The sequence below is a fragment of the Cornus florida genome, unplaced genomic scaffold (assembly GCF_030987335.1).
Source record: "Cornus florida cultivar Cherokee Brave unplaced genomic scaffold, ASM3098733v1 CherokeeBrave_3.0.0_Hap2_Chr08, whole genome shotgun sequence".
NCBI classification, from domain to species: domain Eukaryota; kingdom Viridiplantae; phylum Streptophyta; class Magnoliopsida; order Cornales; family Cornaceae; genus Cornus; species Cornus florida.
This window is the reverse complement of record NW_026775578.1, coordinates 80877593-80900553: the sequence shown is the minus strand read 5'-3', so window position 1 is coordinate 80900553 and position 22961 is coordinate 80877593. Positions and strand designations below refer to the sequence as shown.

Genomic DNA, 22961 nt, shown 5'->3' with positions numbered 1-22961 from the left:
CACTAGCAACATACCATTTGTCCCGAGTGTTACAAGCTTTAAAAGTTATATACACTAGAAGGCTTACAGAGTTTAATTTCTTAGGAATCCACATCATTTTAGTCTTCACCAATGATCCTTTGTCCTTGACCTTCTGAGCTGAAGCTAAGTCTGACTTCTTGATATACATTCTAGTTATCTTAAAGTTCCTTATAGTTGTGGTAACAAAGTCTCTCTTGTTGAAGCTTAGAGCATTGCAGGTGTTATTAAGTAACCCACCCTTGAACCTCTAAGGCTTTATGATAGGAAACCTTGCACACACTTCACCAGTTGTGGCTTTGACAAATACAGAGTGAGTTTGATTGACCTTTGTGGCTGAATCACACACATAGCCAATTCCAGTCTTCCCAATTTGCTTTGTGGATTGCTTCCAGATCTTAGCCATCTTTAGGGATCTTTCTTCAAGAATGAGAGATAGTTCTTCTTTACACTTCTTAGTAGACCACTGAGTGTTGACTTGAGATTTCAATAGGCTTTGAAAAATAAGAGAAACTGAATACAGCATTGACAGTTTTAGTTTGAAGTGTTTAGTGAGAATTTGTTTGGACTTTAACAATTCTGGATTGAGCCTTTTTATCTGGGATTTCTGTTGATTACACGTTACTACAAGTCTTTCACATTCTTCAAGAATTTCCTTAATCTCAGTGCCACTATCTTCTTCAACTTGAACTGGAGTTTGTGGTGCCACGAGAATTGCCATAAAGAGACATTCATCATCTTGTGTCTCCTTAGGTTTATCTTCTTCAGGAACTGTATCCCAATCTGAGATAAGTGCTTTTCCACCAAACCTTCCTTTGTAGTTTCCTCCCTCATTCTTTTTCTGACTTTGCCCCTTTGAGTTTGGACAATTAGATACAACATGACTAGGTTTTCCACAACCATAACAGGTTAAATTTTGCAGCTGATTCTTCTTTTTAAACCTAAACTTCCTGAATTTCTTAGCAAGGTAGACTACCTCATCTTCTTTAAGATCATCTTCAGACTTTGTTTCAGTTTCTTCAATAACTTCCTTTGCTTTAAGAGCAGTTTCTCTTCTATGAACAGCTAGAACACTAATTCTCATTTCATAGGCAGTGGGAGAGGCCTGAAGCTCATCCATCTTCACTTTAGAAAGACCTTTCTCTTCGAGAATTGTCACTTTAGGATTGAATCTAGAAGTGAGTGACCTTAATATATTCTTACAAACATCAACATCCTTAATATCTTCACCAAGATCTCTCATATTGTTAACAAGGTCATTGATCCTAAACATGTACTCAGCAACAGTTTCTCTTTCTTCCATCTTACAGACCTCATATTGAACTTTGAATAGATGTATCTTGTTCTCCTTAATAACCTTATTTACCTCATGAGTTGCCTGAAGAGAATCCCACATTTCCTTGGCTGTTTTACAATTTTTAACTCTGGTAAACTCTTGTTGCCTCAAGGCAAAAAAGAGAACATGTTTGGATTTGCCATCATTAACCACAACCAATTTATCTTCAACAGAGGGGTTATCAGGATTAAGAATCACAACACCATATACGGTAGCATGCCAAACATCATAGCGCTGAGACATTAAGAAGGCTTCCATTCTAGTTTTCCAAGCATCATAGTTTGAACCTTCAAACCCTAGAGCTTTGTCGATAACTTGACCTTCATCCATTGATGGGTTCAACTACAGGCTTATTAGAACCTCACAATGCAAACCAAAGCTCTGATACCAATTGTTGAACCAAGAGGGGGGGTGAATTAGTTAAACTTTGCTTTCTAAAACTTTCTCAACACAACTAAGCAAGCATTCAGAGAACAAATAACACACGGTTTACAAGGAAACCCTCTTAACTAGGGAAAATCTTGGTTCTTGGCCTCGGCTAATAAGCAATCCACTACTAGCTGTATGTATCTTGTTACACACTCAGCTGTCTCACTCTCTACACACATCCAGGCACAAGAATAGACACTAGTTTTCACAACCAATACATACACTAGTACACCATAGTGCATCCGAGAACTCCCCCTATCCTAAGCAACCATACTTGGACCAAATAAGCTCTTATTGTTCACCACACACACCATTACAGATGTAATTCAGTACAAAAAAAATCTTCGTAACAATTAAAATAAGCTGGATAACACAGAATTCCAAGTTACTGCCTCAGAACTGCAATTTGCTGCATCTACGGTCTGAGGGGTAAAATGGGAAATTCCTTTAGAGATCAATTTACTAGCTTCTCTTACAGTCTTCTTTCACAGTTGTACTTATGTTTATAGCTTTGCATAATTAAACACAGCATGAGGATATCACAAAGTTCAGTCAAAGCCCTTGGTTCAGTATATAACAGCTTCAGCACAAAAAGCTTCGGCACAAGATAGCTTCGGCACAGAATAGCTTCACCACAAAACAGCTTCGGCACAAAATAGCCTCGGCACAGAATACTCAAAATCAAAGCATACCATATTTTTGTCACAAACTCAACTTTAACAATCTTGATTCACTAAAATATACTAGCTAGTAGCATAGATCATCATGAAATAGCTAAGTATAATCAAATAGCACTTGACTCTAAGATTTCTTCAGAAGAACAAGCTTAACTAGTGACCATACTGCCCAAATTCATTTTCAGCATATTCTCAACACAAACACAGTCTGAGCAAGTGTAAAAATATGAATTATACCTGTGTCAACCTTCAGAATGAACCATAGCAGCTTGAAACACAAAGTCACTACTCAATATAGCCCTTGCATTAGCAAATTTGACAGCGGCCTCATCTCAGCAATCAGTACACACCTCAGAGTTGATTCAATGAGTTTTTCTTGCATAGATCATCATTAAACAGTAGAGAAAAACTTGATTGACGTAGTATACTCGAGGGTTTTCAGCAGCAGCTCAATGTGCAATGTATTTTTAAAGGCTTAAACCTTAAAAGTCACTATAACAACATATTTATAGTGACACTGAATTACACAAGGTCTCACACACCACGGATATACACCTGTCACCTCTAGCCAATGATTGAGAGAGCATATTTCAAATATTTTCAGAGAAACGCACCAATGCAGGCCTGCCACCTTAGCTAATTTGTCACTATTCTCACCAGCTGTAACAGGTTACAGGTTGTATGTTGCAATGACAAATTTATCCAGACTTAGCCTCCAAGAAATGTAATATTCTTACATATACCAGCTCTCTAGGACCACTAAGTCGTGTCACATTCGTGACCATAGCTGGAGAAGACCATATTACCCTTAAAACAGATTTAACTCTACTCAGCATTGTGACAGAGCTGAGGCTATATTCCTTACAATGTAGGTCCAATCGAGACACTTCAGTGTAATGCAGGTACCTGGGCATACGCATATATATATATCTGAAATACAACTGAAAAAAGACCATAGTCCCCCTGTGAGCACCTGTAGCTAACACTAGAGTGAAATACCCTCAGACCTACCCTCAAACCTTATTTTACTAAGAAGTAGATAACAGAACTACCCTTGGACCTTATTTCAAAACACAATGTAGGTAGAATTCATTCTTGAAGCAAGTGAAATACCTTTTTTTGACATTAAACAGGCAAACATACCTTAAGGTAACTTAGGACCAACAGTTTTGTCAGATAACCATGAGGTATTGTTGAAGATGTACTCATAAAAGTAGACAAGTCTATTTTTCAGTCAATTTCTTTGTTCTTGATACAGAACCGATCCACGATTCCAAAAAGTATATTCTAGTCATTCTTGGACGTCCTTTTCTAGCCACAGCAAATACTTGCATTAACTGTAGGACAAACGCCATGGTTTTATCTTTTGGGAATACGAAAGTCAAGCTAAACTTCTTCAATGCTATTCATCATCCCTACGATGATAGTGAATGCTTCTTTCTTGATGTTATTGATGAGTTGGTTAAGGAATCACTCCCAACTATTTTATCCAAGGATCTTTTAAAAGCTTGTCTGAATCACTTCAACTATAAAGACTTCAATATCAAATCTTCAATTGCTAAAGTGAATTCATTACTCAACTCCACTTCTATCACAGATTTTCCTCCATGGAAATCTAGACTTGAGCCTCTTCCTCCACTGTCTAGTACTCTGCCTATTCCTCCACTGTCTAGTACTCCGCCTATTCCTTCATTAGAGTCTCATCCTGAGCTTGAGCTTAAGCCATTACCGAACAAGCTTAAGTATGCTTTCTTAGGTTTAAATGATACCCTCCCGGTGATCATTGCTTCCAATCTTACAAGTTCCCAATAAAGAAGTCTCTCAAAAGTTCTTAAGCAAAATAAAGTGGCTATTGGGTGGAGTGTGGCTGATTTGAAAGGAATTAGTCCCATAATTTGCATACATCAAATTCATTTGGAAGAGGATTCCTGAACATCTCAGGAACTCCAAAGAAGATTAAATCCTAATATGAAGGAGGTGGTTATGAAGGAAGTTGTGAAATTGCTAGATGTGGGAATAATTTACCCCATCTCAGATAGCAAGTGGGTGAGTCCTACTCAGGTAATACCTAAAAAGTTTGGTATTACAGTAGTTGGGAATTCTGAGGGGGAATTAGTTCCACAACGCACCACCACTAGATGGCGTGTGTGTATTGATTACCGAAAACTTAACTCCGCTACAAGAAAGGATCACTTTCCATTACCATTCATTGATCAGATCCTAGAGCGGTTGGTTAGCCAGAGCTATTATTGCTTCTTAGACGGATATTCCGGCTATAATCAAGTGGCCATTGATCCTAAAGATCAAGAGAAAACTACTTTTACTTGTCCATTTGGTATATTTTCATATAGATGGATGCCTTTCGTATTGTGTAATGCGCCAGTAACATTCCAGAGGTGCATGATGTCTATCTTTTTGAATATGGATGAAAATTTTCTCGAAGTCTTTATGAATGACTTCTCTGTTTTCGGATCCACATTCAAAAACTGTCTCTAACATCTGTCCCTAGTGCTTTAGCGTTGTAAGGAAAAAAATCTTATTCTTAGTTGAAAGAAGAGCCATTTTATGGTTCAAGAGGGGATTGTTTTAGGACATATTATTTCAAAGAAAGGTATTGAAGTTGATAGGGCTAAAGTAGATTTGATCTCTAAATTGCCTCCTCTTACCTCCGTAAGGGGAGTGTGATCATTTCTTGGGCACACCGAGTTCTATCGACGTTTCATTAAAGATTTCAACAAAATTTCTCGTCCTTTATGTAATCTACTTGCAAAGGATGCTCCTTTTATCTTTGATGAATCATGCCTAGAAGCTTTCCATAAGCTTCACTCTCTTCTTTCTACAACTCCTATCATGAATCCTTTAAACTGCGCTATTCCATTTGAGATCATGTGTGACGTATCTGATTATGCTATGGGTGCTGTCTTGGGACAACGAGTAAATAAACTTCCTTATGCTATCTACTATGCGAGTAAAACTCTTTCAGATGCACAACTAAATTATACCACTACTGAAAAAGAGTTGCTTACAGTTGTCTTTGCTTTGAACAAATTCAGATCGTATCTGTTGGGTTCCAAAGTAGTGGTCTATTCTGATCATTCTACTTTGAGACATCTTCTCTTTAAAAAGGAAACCAAACCCCGTTTGATTCGATGAATCCTCTTGCTTCAATAGTTTGATTATGAGATCCGGGATAAGAAAGGGTCAGAGAATGTGGTAGCTGATCATTTTTCTAGAATTCTGATTGAGGATACCTCAACTTCACTTCTAGTTTGTGATTCCTTTCTGGATGAACAGCTGTTTAGGGTTTCTCATACGGATTTGCCTTAGTTTTCTGATATTGTGAATTATCTCGCAATAAGCAAAATTCCTTTATCTTGGTCAAAGTAGGAAAAAGATTGATTCTTCTCTCAGATTAAGATGTACTATTGGGAAGATCCCTAGCTCTTCAAGTATTATGCTGACTAAATCATTCGTAGATGTGTTCTTGAGAGTGAGTTTCATAGTATTCTGACCTTGTGCCATAGTTTGGCGTGTGGAGGTCATTTTAGTGCTAACTTTAGGGGTTTTGGCAGCAGGCTCGAGCTCTCAAGTTCTAAAGCTCGAGCTCTAAGGTTTCTAGTTTTTAAAAACCCGAGAGTATTCCTTCTTCCATTCTCTCATACTCTATCTCTCTTGAAGTTTCTCTCCAAGTTTTCTTTTCCATACTAATTCACCATAATTTTTGACATTTTCCTTCCATATTTGCTAGCGTTAATCAGGTAAAAATCTTCATCTTCCTCTTCTTCCAATTGCTTCCTTCTTAGTTGCTTAAATTTCTAGATCTGGACTAGGAAAATTCTTTTTGGATGAATAATTATTTAGGTTTTCATAAGTTTTCTGCATACAATGGTTGTTTAAAGGACTCATTGGTTGATCTATATATTTATTTCTGATATCTGTGTTGGTGTAGTTTTAGGTTGAGCTCGAGCTCTGCAAACTAAAGCTCGAGCCTTGGTTCAAGCTCGAACTCCAACGGTTAAGCTCGAGCTTCAGTTCTCAGATTACAGAATTTGGTGGAATTTAGTGAGTTAAGGGGATTTCTTTGAGGGTACTATTAATTGAAAGTTGAGATGGTTCGTCTTACTCTTTCTAAGTGTGCTAGGGTGACCAAAGATGTTTTGCCAAGTGCTTGGAAGGCAATTCCAATTTCCTATGAAACGACCTTCGATTATCAGGCGTTCATCACTGATCCTCGCACTGGGCTATGAAGTTCTTTAGCTATAGGCATCTTTTGCATCTTATAGTTCCTGTTACTAAGATTGCTTATCCTTGTCTTGTTCATTTGTTTTATCTCAATCTTGTTTATAATGAGAATGACCCTTGGGAGCTTAGAACTATGATCGATGGGCATGAGTTAATTGTTAATCCTAGTGCCATTGCTGCAGCTTTAGAATGTTATCATAAGCTTCCTTAGGTGGTAGATGAGTGACGTAGTTGTCCTAATTTCACACATTTCCCTAAGGTACCAATTATAGAAAATTTGATTCAAAAGTTGTGTGATGGTAGGTTTACCAGGAGAAAACGTAGTAGTACTACCAAGGCTAAGATTCCAAAAAGGTTCTGGATTTTGGATTCTATTATCTCAACTAATGTTCATCCTCTTGGACATATCAGAATACTGATTTGCTTCAGGCACTCTATCCTATTCAATTTGAGCATTGGTATTCGTTTCCTAGGATGATTTTCTGCCAGTTACTAGAGTTTTGGTCAGAGATTAAAGCATAAAAGAATGTTCCTACGCATAAGCTACCTTTTCCATATATGATTACCAGGTTATTAGAGCTACAGGGTTTTGTGGTAGATAAGAGAGAGGAATCTTATGATGCGTCTCCTCTGTTTGGAATAAAGGAATGGAATAAGGTTTGGACATAGATGCTGATGAGTTACCGCAATGCAGTGGAGTTTGGAGATGAGGGTTATAGAACAGTTACTGCTAGAGTGGCAGATGAAGATGACGATGAGGCCACAAGGATGAGATGGATACCTTTAATGGCCAGGTACCACCGAGGAGGAGGCCAGTTCATGCAGCATAGCCTGAGAGTTCTTCTCAAGCTGAGATTAGAGAGTTACATGCCAGGGTAGTAGAGCTGCTGGATGGACAGACATTGTTACGATAGAAGTTGATTGAGTAGCAGAGCATTCTTGCTGAGCTTTTACGTCGCACTCCGTCTGCTGCGTCTACTTCTACAGATCCTCCTCCACCTCATATGGATTAGCTGTCTAGGGCTTTTCTATATTTTGTTTTGATAGATAGGCATTCTTTTGTTGACTAGGGCAGTATTTTTGATGTATTTCATTCTCTATGCTGTATTTCTGCCCTAAGTCTGTTATCCAAAACATTATATTGATCATGTTTATTTATATATGTTTTTTGCCTATCATATACTTGTGTTGATATTTGAGTTGATTATGATATTTCTCTATTATTACTCCATATACTTGATTCTCTGATGTGTGCAGGAGTTTGCTGATTTTGCCAGGTACTACAGACCAAGTTTGGGGGTGACTTTTCTATTTTGCCCTTCTGTACTTCATACTGGTATATATTTGCTAGTCTGGTGTAGTATGATAATATCTTTCTAATTCTCTTTTGTTTTCACACATTGAGGACAATGTGTACACTAAGTTTGGGGGTAAAGGGAATTCAATTCAAAATTTTTAGATATTTGATGATATAAAATAACACAAGGTCCTGTAATTTTGATGTTACAAGAATCCTTTTGAGTCTTTTGATTGTTAATTATTCTCTTTGCAGTCTGATGTTGGTTAGAAATGGTCTGTATGCCAAACTTATGTTGAAAAGGAATTCTTAAAAAAAAATTAAATCAATTGGTGGCTTGTGGTCCACTTTGTTAGGATGATTATTGTTTGATGATATTGATCTCTGAAATACTCCACTTTGCACATATTCACACTTGCATGAATTCTGTGGGGTATAAACTAGAAGTCTTGTTTTGTTTTGAGTAAAACTGAGATGAGCAGGTGAATTTGATGATTTTGATAACCAAGGCATATAAAAAATAACAGAAAGGAAAGAAAAGGTATGTATGCAATAAATGAAAAAAAAAATTCTTCACCAATGTGAATGAAAAGAGAGAGAGAGAGAGAGAGAGAGAGAGAGAAGTGGTGAAAAGAAGTAGAAAAGGGTCAAGTTCAGGTCTATACCTAAATTGCTTGAGCAATTAAGTCCTTAGGGGTGTGTTTTGACACCTAATGTCCTAAGACCGTCTGGTTTGGGAGTCATTAGCTGAAAGTTCGTTACATGGGTGATTTAGAAAGCTTAATAGACCTGAACATTGCACAGTATCCTTTTTGAAAAATACATACCCGTAGAAAATAATAATAATGCCTTAGAAGTTGGAATTTGAAAAGTTTGCCTGTAAATTAAGAAATAACAAGAAATAAATACAAGTATGGATAGTAAGCCACATGTTTGACTATGAGTTCACTTTTAAAGAATTTTGGAGATTGAGATTATTGAATAAATGAGTAAACTGACATATGGGGACCATGGCTGCTAAATTGAAATTGGAAGTTGAAAGTTTTTCTGATTAGTATAAATTGGTTGTACTTGCTATATTTGATTGATTGATGAACTGCAGGGATATTATGATTTGAAAACAGGCTTGAAAGAGCTTATTATGCAACTAAGGCACTGTTTGAGATGTTTGTAGGTACCATCACTGGAAACCCTCACAAGACTATAACTCGTCCACTAGGGGTAACCTATGGGTTTAAAGACTTGTTGCATAGGCTAAATACAACCGTGATTCCTATGAAAGCGGCTCTTTAGTTCTGTATTTCTAATGGACTAGCAATATGTAAGTTTGGGGGAGTGATGAGCACTGAATATTGCATATTCGAGCCCCTAAATATACGTATGTTAAGACCTAAAGTAATACTTCTATCCATTGTTTGACTGATTTATGTTTATTGTGTGTTTATAGGTACTTTCCCAGAGAAACGGTTAAAACCGGGACTCTAAGATGAAAAGACTAATATCAAAGCTTATAAATTCGTTGCCGGTCATTCAAAGCAAGCCAAGAGCTTAAATGGTGAAGTTTGGAAGAATTCAAATACCAAAGCTTAAGCTTAAGTTCTGAGACTCGAGCCCTGCAAGTAAAAGAAGAAAATTAACAAAGCATTAAAGCTCGAGCCTTGAACCTTCAGAGCTTGAGCCCTATTCAGTGGTGCACGAGCCTTACCCCAGGGTGCTCAAGCCTTGGCCCTCAAGCTCGAGCATGAGGCATCGAAATTTGAAGAGTTGATTAAAGAAAACCAAGCTCCCAGGGCCTTGTGCCAGACCTCAAGCATGCCAGATCTTAAAGATCGAGCACTATCATTCAAAGCTCGAGCCTTGAGTCCCAAAAGCTCGAGCTTGGTACCTAAAGCTTGAGCCCTATGAAGCTTGGATCGAGTAATGTTAAAAGAAGAAAACCTCAAAATATTCTAAGTGTTGATAGAAAAGATGCTTCGAAAAATAGTTGAAGAAATTTGGCTAAGTACAAAAGTGAAGATCGAGCACCATTCTTTGAAGCTCGAGCAATAATTCAAGAAAGCTCGAGCTTTGTTCCTAAAGCTCGAGCTTGAGCCCAATAGCTTAAGCTCTACTCCTTAAGCTCGAGCCTTCCAGGACAGATTAGATTTACAAGCTACGAGGATTATTCTTTTCCAAGTTTTATTTCACTCCAGATGGGCCAGAAGACCTAAAAGCCCACCAAACCTTTATTTCTTCTATAAAGAAGGCACATGCCTTGATAGAAGAATTTCATTTTTCTCGTATTATTCAAAAGGCTGATATTGTGGTGGCGGCTTTTAGGGTTTCCATAACCTTAGAAGGTGAAGATCTTGAGAAGAGAAGTGTTGTCCGTAAATTTGAAGACGACAACAACACAGATGATATTCTGCATCGTCATGAGTAGCTAATTCCTCTCTTAGAGCACTAATGTAACCTGATCTAAGTACTATGGTTTGATTGTTTTAACTCTGGGATATTTTTAATATATATTATATTTCTAATTACATGATTATGAGCAATTGAGACAACTCAATTGGATTTTAAAGTTTTAAATAGTTTCTGAAAAGTTATTACCTTGTCTTAGATATAACAGTTCTTAAACTATTCTCACCCCATTCTTATTGGACGGTATCTGGCAGAGCCCTGCCAGACATAAGAATGGAGACCATGTAATGGTGTTCCAATGTTTTTTATAAATGAATGTCTTCATAGTCTATGCTAAGGAAAGATGAATTGTTTGCAAAATTAGTTAAAGTAGGTAGGTGGATAGTTCATGCTAACCGCAGATAGGTTATAGTTAACTGCAATTTATAAAATATCTTTCTTTAAAAACCGAATTGAATGAATGTTATTAAGTTCAATTCAATTGAAATATAAATTGTTAAATCCCCAGAGTTGAACAGTTAACCATAGTATGAAGGTTGTGGTGAAAATGAATCCCATACGAGGATCTAGGCCCAAAATGAGGCATTTTGCAATAACTTTTATTAATTACACAATGGCCCCTACAAAAAAGGATAACTGCACGAATGACCTAAAATGAAAATATCTTTCAAAAGATACTTTCTTAAAAACCCCCGAAATAAAATATCTTCAAAAGATATTTATGAAAAACACCCTAAGAAAAGAAAATGTTTCCGAAGAAACTCTGCATCCATACCCCTACGACACAGCGAACAACCAGCGTACTTTTCTATAAAAGTAAAGATACACATTTTGTGGAAACCAAATGGAATGATGGTACGTGAAGTCAGAAATCAAATCCGAGCACAAAAAGTGAGGTTTCCCGAAAGAAGTGACAAACGGGAAAATGAGGAAAAAGGAAAATGTCTGAAAAAGAAAAGAGGAGACGGCACGGTCTTCACAAGGACGATACCAATCTCCCAAAAGAATAAGTGTCGGGAACTATTCCCGAGCACACATGACGATCTGAAGGGTCAATACTCAAACTCAGAAAGGGAAACATCAATGGGAAAAAAAATATCCGTAAAAATAGGGAAAAAGAAAGGAAGGAAAATGACAAGGTCATTACAAATGATGTATGTGATTTTCATTTCTATATATGATTATGTTGATATGTAAATTCTTGTCTTAGAAATCATATTTGCATAGTTATACACTTTAATTTCTTATAGTGACAATGAGAATGAATTTATGAAATGGTTTTATTGGCATGTTGTGTGAGAATTTGGATAGATTATGCTTAGGGAAGATGGACTTTGCTACACCTTCAGATTAATTTAGTTAGGTAGATGGTTTATGCCTACTGAAGATAATTTATACTAGATGCTTTAATTTCATGTGCTTAAACTTACAATTTAAGAACCTTGATAGGCCAGGCCTAGTGTGATAACCCTAGATTTTTACAAACCCAGTGTGTCTTATGATGACCCGAAACAGATCCAAAATGCGGAAGCAAAACAAAAACATGGCCTCTAGAGATGTACATCATCCCTAAGACACAAAAGTGGCTTCCTAAAGAGTCCCGAGGCTCAACAGAAGTAAGAAGGGAACAAGGGTTCCAAAACCCTACAAGAAATGGACTAAGGGTAAAATGATCATTTTACCCAGAAATGGGTGGCACCGTGCACACCATTAGAAAGACAATGAAAAAATTAACAAATTTAGACTCAAAATCACCTGATTCAGAGTCCAAACGAAAAAGATATGAAAATAGAACAAAGAGGCATCCTCCGTTTAAGAGATACCATGGCCCTATATCACTAAAATTGTCATAGCTCTCACTACGGTTGGAGTTTTTGTGTGTGGTTGGTACCATTGGAAAGCTAACTTCAAGCTCTTGAATTTAGGCTCAAGAACGACCAGATTTGGATTTAAAACAAGTGAGTCTGAAGTTGGTGCAACAAAGCTGTCGAAGAAAAACTGAATTGGGAAGGCTTCAGAAAGGATCAGTCGACCAACGACAAGGATCAGACGGCCGAAACTCAATCATCAGCCGGCTAATGGCAAGGATTAGTCTGCCGAAACGACCTTTTTCACTAGCAAACTCACTGAAACCGGTCTCGAGAGGCTATCAGCCGACTGATATCTGCTGTCAGCCGATCGATACTCCTAATAGCAGCAGAAACTGCTGTTGCAAAGTGTGGGGAAGGTGCTCGGTCCAACTCTAAACTATACATGCATCCCATATGCCCCGAAACAAGTTTTAAAACATGCCAAAGTCACAATTAAACATTTATAACATGCTAAACCAAAAAGAATCCATAGATCATGCTCCAATGCATGAATTTTGCATAAAAACTCATAAATCGCCCCTATGAAGGCTCTAAAACCAAAATTTAAGAGTTTTGTGAAATGTAGACATGCTCGCAAACATAAAATGACATTTAAAATGCGTACCAATGGCCCACAGCCTCAAAATATTTCCAATGCAAAATATGACCTCTCAAACCTCAATTTTGCATAAAATTGCGTAAAAAGGTGAAATACAATACTATAGCATATAAATGAAAACGAAATGGTGTTCGGCCCTTGGTCATACCTCATACATATCAAATGAGTGCTAAATGAGGAATTTCATACAGAATGCACACTCCGGTGTAAAAGTAACATACAAAAACCCTAGTTTTTCATTTTTTTTTCTCATTAAAGGCAATTTCAACATTTATAAAAATACAAGGATTTCAAATGGAGTTTGGCCCTTGGCCACATATCATATATATAAAATGAATGTCAAAAAGTTTACTTTGGCATAGATTACAAGTTTCAAGGCAAAAATAACATTTTGGCCTAAGTATGTGTTACAACTTTAAAAGTAAAAATCAAACATGCCAACACTTGCATGTGAACAAGAATGCACTTAAAAGAACTTCAATCCATCGAAACGACCTAGACATGTTGTGCATCCCAAACCAAGGCATCTGTACCTAAAAACAACCCAATAACTTTGGGGTAAGTAAAAAAGTTACTCTTAGGGAATGAGCATGCATAGACCTAACTTTTTACAAGATTTTCACATTAACATGAAATAATTCAAAAGGATCATGCTACCTAACGTCTATGTCATAAGTGAGACTCAGGGATCATCCTAAGCTACTTTAAAACATTTCTAGCATAAACTACAATATTTATACAATTAAACAATATAGAAGCATACTATACAATGCAACAAGATATAGATTCTCAAAATTGTTAACTTAAAATCTAAAATATGAAATCAACTAAAGTGGTTCATGCCACCTAGTGTCAATGTTCCAAATGAGTCTAAGGAATCGTCCTAGGCTACATTAGAATAATAAAACATAAATCACAATATTGATGCAATTCAACCAATATTGGAACTTCCAATACAACGCATAAAGCATGATTTCTCAAAGTTAAAATCCTGAAACTTAAAATGGGAAGTCAAATAAGAAACAACAAGTTACAACTTCATCTAGTTATTAACTTGAAATAAAATGCAAAATCAAACAAGGTGGATACTCGGACATCATGCCGGATCAGACCGACAACGTGGTTACTTTAGGGTTACTAGCCCACGGGTAACCACCTTATGTGCTCACTAAACTTGTAGGAGGATAATCCCCCGCACTAGAACCATGCCCTAGCCGTAGTCATAACAACGACGTCCCAAGTTTTCAAAATTAACAAATTGTGCAACAACGTATATATCAACATGTATATACAAGATAATCAACTATCTACCATGCACGACCGAATTTGGAAACACATACATTACATGCTCTAAGTCCACAACTACTATGGCATGACAAATGTCGAATCTTCAGAGTGCGATTCATTACACGCTATAATAACATCACATGTCGAATCTTCAGTGTGCAATTCATTACACGCTAAGACAATATCATTCAATATTGAAAACATAAACTCATGAATCTAATATAAGTCCAAAATCATAATTTAAACATACAACCAACATCAAATACATGATTAAATCATTAATGCAATAGAAACGAAAATTAATTCAATAAACTAATTAATTTCTCTAGGTTTCAAATCTCCACCAAATAGTGCCTAATTAATACATATTAAACAACATAGCATTGTCATTACATATATCAATTCAAAAACTTAATTAGGTCATTGGAATAATAAAGTATAATTTAATTAAATCATGATAATTAAATCTCTAGATTCTAAAGCAACTCCAAATGGTCCCAAGTTAATATATGCTAGTAAACAAGTCCTAGTCATTACAAATATCAAGTTAAAAACTTAATTAAGCCAATGAAACCATTAAATATATTTTAATTAATTCTTTTAATCAAAATCTCTAGATTTTTAAACTCATCCAAATACTCCAAATTAACATGGGTTAAAGAACATGCCAATGCCTATTTTAATATCACATTTCTAGTTGATTTCATGCTTGTTACAACTATGTGAATTAAACTTTCATAAAATAAAATTATTAAATAAAAGTTGCAATACTTAGTCAAATAATCCCATTTTAATATATGTTAACAAACATACCAATGCCTAATTTACTAACATGCCACAATTTAATTCTAAGTTGTTTACCATCATGAGAATTAAATCTTAAACATAAAAAATAATTAAATTAAATTCTAAAACTAGAACAAAGGCATGCATACAAGTTGTATAAGCTTCTAAAATCATCAATACAACATTAATATAAACCTAAGACATCCCCTACCTCAATTTGAGATGAAAATCTCAAAAGCCACCAAATGGAAACCGTTCCAAATCCGACGATACTTCGGAGTTTTGTCGGGGACAACACGGTGAACATTAAACCCCAAGGAAGTCCTACCAAAATCCTAACTTGGATTCAAACCCGAACTTGAAAAATGGCCAAAACGGGATTCCAATCGGTTGGAATCGAAGGCCTCGCCAAGACGAACATTAAACACTAAGGCACTATGGCGTTTCATTAAAGGGAGGAGGTTCAAAAGAGGAGAAAGAAGGTGGCGGCCATGGGAGAAGCTTGGCCGGCCATGGGGGAGAGAGAAGAGAACTTTGACTTTTTATTTCTAGCACCCACTATTTATAGAATTTCAAAAAATGCCCCGAACGGGCTCCGTCGGGTCCGGAAAAGTGGAATTTGAGCAGACGCGCTCAAACGGCAAAACTCCGTGAACGAAAAAGAACCAAAATGAGAAAAAATGAGCAACAGAAGAAATGGCATAGAAAACTGAGTCTCGAGCAAAAAGATAAGCCCCGAACAAGTTCGGTAGTAATAGGGGCCGAAATCCTTAAAACTGGTGAAAACGTCCGGAAGAAAATTCTAAGAGTACACAACTCAACGAAATGTGAAAATGAATCCTGTATGAGGATCCAGGATCAAAATGAGGCAATTTACAATAACTTTCGTTAATTGCATAATGGCCCCTCCAAGAAGGGTAACTGCAAAACTGGCCCAGAAAGAAAATATCTTTTAAAAATATTTTCTTAAAAACTCCCAAAATAAAATATCTTCAAAAGATATTTACGAAAAACACCCCAAGGAACAAAAATGTTTCTGAAGAACTTTGCATCCATACCCTTATGGACACTAAGAGCAACCAGAGAGCTCTTCTACAAAAGTAAAGATACGTATTTCGTGAAAACCACTTAGAATGAAGGTACGTGAAGTCAAAAACCAACTCCGAGCATGAAAAGTGAGGTTGTGCCAAAAAAAGTGACAAACAGGGAAAAAGACGAAAAGTGAATAGTGTCTAAAAATTGAAAATGTGGAAATGACGCGGTCATTTAAGGAAGTTATCAATCCAATGGAAAGAGTCTCAAAAACCATTTCCGAGCACTCGTGATGAAACCAAGTGATGAGAAACCGAACTCGAAAAAGAAAATTTAAAGAAAAAAATTTATCCGTAAAATTTGAGAAAAAAGGAAAGGAAGGAAAATGACCGGGTCATTACAACCTACCCTCTTTAAAGAAATTTCATCCCCGAAATTAAGAACATCTAAGGAGAACCGAACTGAGACTGAACGCAAGTTCAAACCAAAGGACAGATCATAAAGTGCTAAAGGACAACTCCAAAAGCCTGAAGACCATCTGAAGAACGTGAAACCAAGAACTGAGAGACAACTCCCCAAACGAATCAGTATATTAACTCAATGTCAATAATCGAAAGAATCCCAAGACAACGAAATTTTGAATCAAGATAAATGGCAAAAATGATATGGCAGTACGAACAACGACCAGAACCCGCCCACGACGTACTCAAGTGTGTGGTACCAATGACAGTGTCTAGTGCCCGCCCACACTTACTCGTCAGTAAGGTAGCATCGACAGCAACTGGCACATGCCACACAACACACAACTTCGCATGGTAGCATGACAATATAAGGCACTAGTTCATAACATTTCCTCAACAAGTCAGCCCGGAATAACTTTTCGATACAAATGACATCAATGTCACTGTAGTCACTACCGAAAGCATAGTGGGAACCAAACATCTATGAGAATTGAATGAAAAATAGTCTAAGGTCATCCTGCAGAACTATTTGGCCAATCCCAAAACTCTGACAACAATGCCATAGGCACCACCACGCTTAAGGCCACAAATCCTCAACGCTAGCAAAACCAACGACTCCTACATCTGAAAACGCTAAAAACAACAACACTAGTGACGAATCCACAGCCTGACAAGTCTGTGCCCTCAAGCCAATGGATTGGACCCCACAAAACCATAAGACACTGTCCTGAAGCAGACCTATCCTGAGGTCACAGACAGAAACAAAATGCTGGATAAAAATTCCTATCATGGACAACTAAATCCTCAAAATGGAAGTTTACTACGTAGCTCACTCCTGAAAATCCCGACAACCGAGGTCATAAAACCCCAACATAAGTGCAGGAAAAATGAAACAGCATAAACCAAATACTCACATAATATATACTTGCAAAGTTAAATTGCATAAATCAAATAATACCTTAGTACTAAGCACACAGTACACATAAGGTAAATGAAACATGCCACCTATCACATAGGGGTCAAATAAATAGAGACACGCTATACACCACCAACGGCACTAGCATGGTAAACATATACTGTATAAGCAAACGTATCATCTACATCCTCATACAACTACCATATAACTAGAATGCCTACATCCTCATACAACTACCACATATTCTAAACATGTTTCTAAGGCATGCCCGAAAATAATGGTGCTCATAAACATGTAAAAGGGATCATACAAATGGCAAGTTCGTAAAAATCAAAAGAAATGAATGGAATAGCTCTTAAGAGACACCAAGCAGAAAATGCACAACAGAACCTGGATGAGTCCAATCTCTCCCTACAAGGAAATGAATCATCCCCCAAACGACCACTAAGGTCCCCGAAACATAGGGTCAGCAAGTCTTTCTTAAGACCAACTCATACACAGATGGAATTCCAACACCACATGAAACAAGACAACAGTGTAATAGATAGCTCCAATGCTAACCGTTATGAGACATCAATAAGAAGAACACCCCTCAAGTGCCAGTGAGTTCTATAGGGACTCTAAAGGATTCAACTGGAACCCCAACACAATGCCGTATGTCTCCAAAGACAAGGGAGAGTAATTAATTGCACCAATGCAATTAATTACACGAAACTGCTCACATCCCAACCGTAGCTCATAAGAGCTGTCCAAGGAAACACTAGAAGGATCCTAGGTCAACACACTTATCCAAATCCCGAAACCATCATCCTAAGAAAATAAGACACGAGAACCTCGCCCTGAGGCTCCCAAAGTAACTCCCGACTCCCCAAGGAAGGACTCGAGTCAGTCCTGACTCATCGTCCCATGACGCTAGAAACAAAGACCTCAATGACATCATGACATCAAGACCACTACGAAATCCTAAGAGATGACACTGACACCTCTAACACCACCATGACTACCTCATGCAGAGACAAAAGAAAATGAGACGAAACGGTGCCTCCATGTCCTATGTCTCATTTCGCCAGACGGAGACTGCAACACTGCGCTCACTTGAGCCCAAACGAGAAGACTCTCCGCGAGTCAAGACTATGGGGTGAGTAAACAAGTTACTCGTAGGGAATGAGCATGCATAGACCTAACTTTTTACAAGATTTTCACATTAACATGAAACAATTCAAAAGGATCATGCTACCTAACGTCTATGTCATAAGTGAGACTTAGGGATCATCCTAAGCTACTTTAAAGCATTTCTAGCATAAATTACAATATTTATGCAATTAAACAATATAGAAGCATACTATACAACGCAACAAGATATAGATTCTCAAAATTGTTAACTTGAAATCTAAGATACAAAATCAACTAAAGTGGTTCATGCCACCTAGCGTTTATATTCCAAATGAGTCTAAGGAATCATCCTAGGCTACATTAGAACAATAAAACACAAATCACAATATCGATGCAATTCAACCAACATTAGAACTTCCAATACAACGCATAAAGCATGATTTCTCAAAGTTAACATCCTGAAACATAAAATGGGAAATCAAATAAGGAACAACAAGTTACAACTTCATCTAGTTATCAACTTGAAATAAAATGAGAAATCAATCAAGGTGGATACTCGGATATCACGCCGGATCAGACCGACATCGTGGTTACTTTAGGGTTACTAGCCCACGGGTAACCTCCCTATGTGCGCACTAGATGCACTTGTGCCTTAGCTCCGAAAGACCGAGACTCAAGATAAACAAAATTACAACTTCATCTTCAAGTTTTGACTCTGAATTTTCCAACATATAAATTTATATATCACAATAACTACTTATTCCTAAGAATATTAACTCCCTCCAACTAAGTTTGATATCAATCCTAGCTAGGAATTAAATCCCCTTCTTTCAAGCACAGTGAAGCATATCATCTTCACATCACATCGAACATGTATATATCGAGATACAATCATACACCAATTAAGCATAACACAATATTTAACGTTGTTCACCCAATTCTCTAGGGATACGTCACAAAGAGAAGAACTTTCACTATAATGAATCAAGGAATTAAGAGAACTTTCACTCTGGGGTGTGATAAAATAAAATGGATTCACAATATGTATCTATGATGAGCATTTTGATGGAAAAAAAGAAAAAAGTTTTATTAAGTAAGATTCTATATTTATTTTAAGGGTGAAGCGGTGAACTGGCACCATCTTTTTAGAAGTCATAAAAATTAGTTAATGTAGAAGGTGTAAACTAAGAATTCCAAGCCTAGTTTTCATTAGGCATTCTAGACTTGATTGCTCAGTTTAAGTGGGCTGCAAAGGTTTATTACCAAAGTACAAATTTAAAAATAATTAAGAATGAATTATTAAGAATTTTTTTATCTAGTCCTATCAACAATGGTAAGGCCTTTATGCCCTCTGCTCATGCTTTTGAATTTGCAAGTTCTGTGAAAGTTTTGTTTAGAACTTTATCAAAAAGACAACAATTACTCAAAAGTTTCTTAATATCAAATATATATTTTCCTCTCTGAGGTGTGAACAATATATTATGACTAGAAACAACGTTTGGAATTTTGAAGCAAAGTTTTTCTATACTATCTATCCATCTACAAAATAGATCCAATGTCAAATGATGATTTATCAAACCATATATTTAAACCAAATAGAAAGCATTAATTTTTTTCTCAACCAACAAGATTCTTTTTTTGCAAATACAAAGCACCAATTTATTATAAGGAAAACCATGTATAACATACGTCATCTTATCACTAGATTGACATAGTTTCACAAGATACATAACCAACCCAAACTTTCAAGCTTAGCACATAAGAAAACATGAAAATTACTTGAAATTACACACACAGACACAAGTTTGTGTTGTCTTAACCACTTTCAACAAGCTTTAAGGACAACACAGAGCATCCATTATTATAACTGCATGCATTGAATGCAAATGTAGTTAAATTATTAACGATTAAAAGTCTACCATTAAAAGTTAGCTCATGATTATTGTTAAATTTTCTCCTCACTTGTCTAGATATGCTCCAATTGCATTAAGATACCCGTTAGACCTTCCATAGAATCCGGTGATCTTGCCGGTAGATGATGGGAAATCAAATCTCTCCTTCCTCCACACCAAATTGTCCATGCCTTCTTTTGTTGCTTTGAAATCCAAGCGACCGGACAACAACTATGTTACCTACTTATCCATAGTACCCCCAAAATGAAACCAAATATTCATCCGGTTCTAATTTGACCTACATAAGTTATATTTGTAATAATAAAAAATAAAAAAGAAAAAAGAAAAAGAAAAAAAAGAAAGGGGTAAGTATGTATCTATGACATTCATATTTGCATAAATAAAAGCTTGAGTATTAAAATCTTCAACAAAAAAAATAGGAAATTGTTGTTATTATTACTGTAAAATGTATTAAATGGAATATTGCAAGCACGCACGCACGCACACACATATAAATTACCATGTTGAGTGTTCCGCCATCACTACCATGTTTTTCTCCCAATATTGGTTTTCCTTCAATATCATACACAACTTGGATGGAATTAATTAGACTTCCGAAGTGTATATTTAATTCCTTTACTGTGTTATACTTTCCGTCATCCCACTGCTGTCCAGCAGTAGTTCCAAATGGACCAACAACTATACCAACAACTAGGATTGGCTTAACGTATACTCCAATTGAATCTAAATAACCAGCATTCCGTCCAAAGAATCCAACAATCTTGCCAGTAACTACCGGTGTTATAAAAGGAGTTCCTTCTTCCACACCATATAGTCCATATTGCTTCACATTGCTTTGGATTGTAAGGGATTTCACTACAAGATATTTTTGAGGACTATACCCATGGTGTCCTGATATTGAAATAAGGTACTCAATAGGATAATTTAATTTCACTTGTAAGATTTCAATTAACAAGGATAAACTTAGGTAAATATGTACTACAAACACCATCAAATTCACAAACACAATCAAAACAAGGACAAAAAAAAAAAAAAAAAAAAAAAAAAAAAAAAAAAAAAAAACAACAACAACAACAACAACAACAAATAAAGAAGGTAATGTTCACGTTGAATATTGGCAAAAAGATTTTCACTTAAGTGAGGAAAAATAAAAAAAGATTACAGGTTTTCTAGCCTCCAATCTTTTGTTTCTCTCACACTACCTCGTCTTTTCAGATTTTCTTATATCACATTACAAAACTTGGTTACAATAGAGACTAGAATTCCGAAGCACAACCCCTAAGAAATAGTAGATTGAAATAAAAAAAAATTTGGAGGCAAAGGCCATAATGGGATCAAATTTGGGTTGCATCGGAACCAGACTGAAACAAAATTCAAATCACAAATTTTTAGGTTTGTATATTAAAATATGTATATATAGTTTGTATATTTCATAATGTGGATTGTGGAGTCCTTATTTATAGATATATCATTTATAGGGTGAGGGGAAGGAGTGCAGTGTATTTGACAAAATAGTAATAATAAAAACCTCAAAACAAACGGATAAGAACAATAACAGAAACATGAATCTATTCCATTTCACTATTTCAAGGGTAGTGTACACTATTTTTTTCTATTTTTTTTATGGAGACATGAAAATGATTTTATTTCGCGGGGGAGGGACAGCTGCCCTATTTTATTTTCCCTATTGAATCAATTTAGAATATTGAACATGATAGAGTAGTAATCCAAAAAACAAAAACGCAGTAACGGTCCATTAGTCAACGTTCAAATAATATGCCATTATTCCTAAAAATGTTATAGTAAAAACATTTCAAAAATATATAATACACACGTAACATGTTGAATTCATAAAATTATATTAATAAATTTAAATGAGTAGGTGAAGAAAAAAGGAAAGAAATTGGAGAACTTTGAAAAAAAAAAAAAAAAAAAAAAAAAAAAGAAGAAGAAAGGATTTGATTGAAAAAAAAATAGAAATACTCCATAGAACTTTTTCTTTTAAGGGAATCAAAGGAGTTAATAATAAAAGAGAAAAAAAAAAAAAAAAAAAAAAAAAAAAAGATAAGACATCGTTTTAGCAATTGAAAATTTTAGGAGATTATGAAAATCAAATTGCATATATATATATTACCTCGTTTGATGTTCCAGTGTTACCACCGTGCCTTTCTTTTCGATACTCTCTCTCCTTCAACATCATAGTCAACTTGGTTGGAAAAAATCTTCTGATCTAAATTGTACAATTAGTTTCCTTACAGTGGTATGGGTTCCTCCATCATCCCAATGCTTTCCTCCTGGACCACCATATGGCCCGCCAATAACTAATTGCACATTCGCCATGGAGTCTAAATAAAGAGTAGTGCTATTACGAGAGCGCGCTCGCAACAGCACTCACACGCACCCCTTTTTTAGCCGTAGGATGTGTCCATCTTGAGATTCGAGAACACAAAAGAAACATAACAGGCTCCGTTTCTCTCTCTTCTCGCAACGTTATCGTTCTGTGAACTAGTAGACCAACTTTTTATCTCTCTCCTCGCCCTGAACACGCTACCTCTTCTCTCTCCTCCGTCAGCAAAACATCT

General features: G+C 36.3%; 2 protein-coding genes across 2 annotated transcripts; both read right to left on the bottom strand.

Moving 5' to 3' along the window:
* Positions 1-268: 268 nt before the first annotated feature.
* On the bottom strand, positions 269-1684 carry LOC132270511 (uncharacterized). The gene has a single exon (XM_059771689.1). The coding sequence runs from the start codon at positions 1682-1684 to the stop codon at positions 269-271; it is 1416 nt and encodes a 471-aa protein (XP_059627672.1).
* Positions 1685-17036: 15352 nt separating this feature from the next.
* Positions 17037-22719, bottom strand: LOC132270510 (jacalin-related lectin 3-like). Its single transcript, XM_059771688.1, has 3 exons — positions 22587-22719; positions 20879-21270; positions 17037-17180 (listed from the first exon to the last, which is right to left on the bottom strand). The coding sequence occupies exons 1-3, from the start codon at positions 22717-22719 to the stop codon at positions 17037-17039; spliced, it is 669 nt and encodes a 222-aa protein (XP_059627671.1).
* Between the last annotated feature and the right edge of the window lie 242 nt (positions 22720-22961).

What these genes read in the sequence shown, in the direction of transcription:
- LOC132270511 (XM_059771689.1), bottom strand. Translation starts at nt 1,684, where the DNA reads ATGGATGAAGGTCAAGTTATCGACAAAGCTCTAGGGTTTGAAGGTTCA.
- LOC132270510 (XM_059771688.1), bottom strand. Translation starts at nt 22,719, where the DNA reads ATGGCGAATGTGCAATTAGTTATTGGCGGGCCATATGGTGGTCCAGGA. An exon ending in AGAAGATTTTTTCCAACCAA is followed by an intron (nt 21,271 to 22,586) that starts GTTGACTATGAT and finishes TTTCAATATCAG; the next exon opens with GACACCATGGGTATAGTCCT. An exon ending in ATGGCGGAACACTCAACATG is followed by an intron (nt 17,181 to 20,878) that starts GTAATTTATATG and finishes CTGTGACCTCAG; the next exon opens with GATAGGTCTGCTTCAGGACA.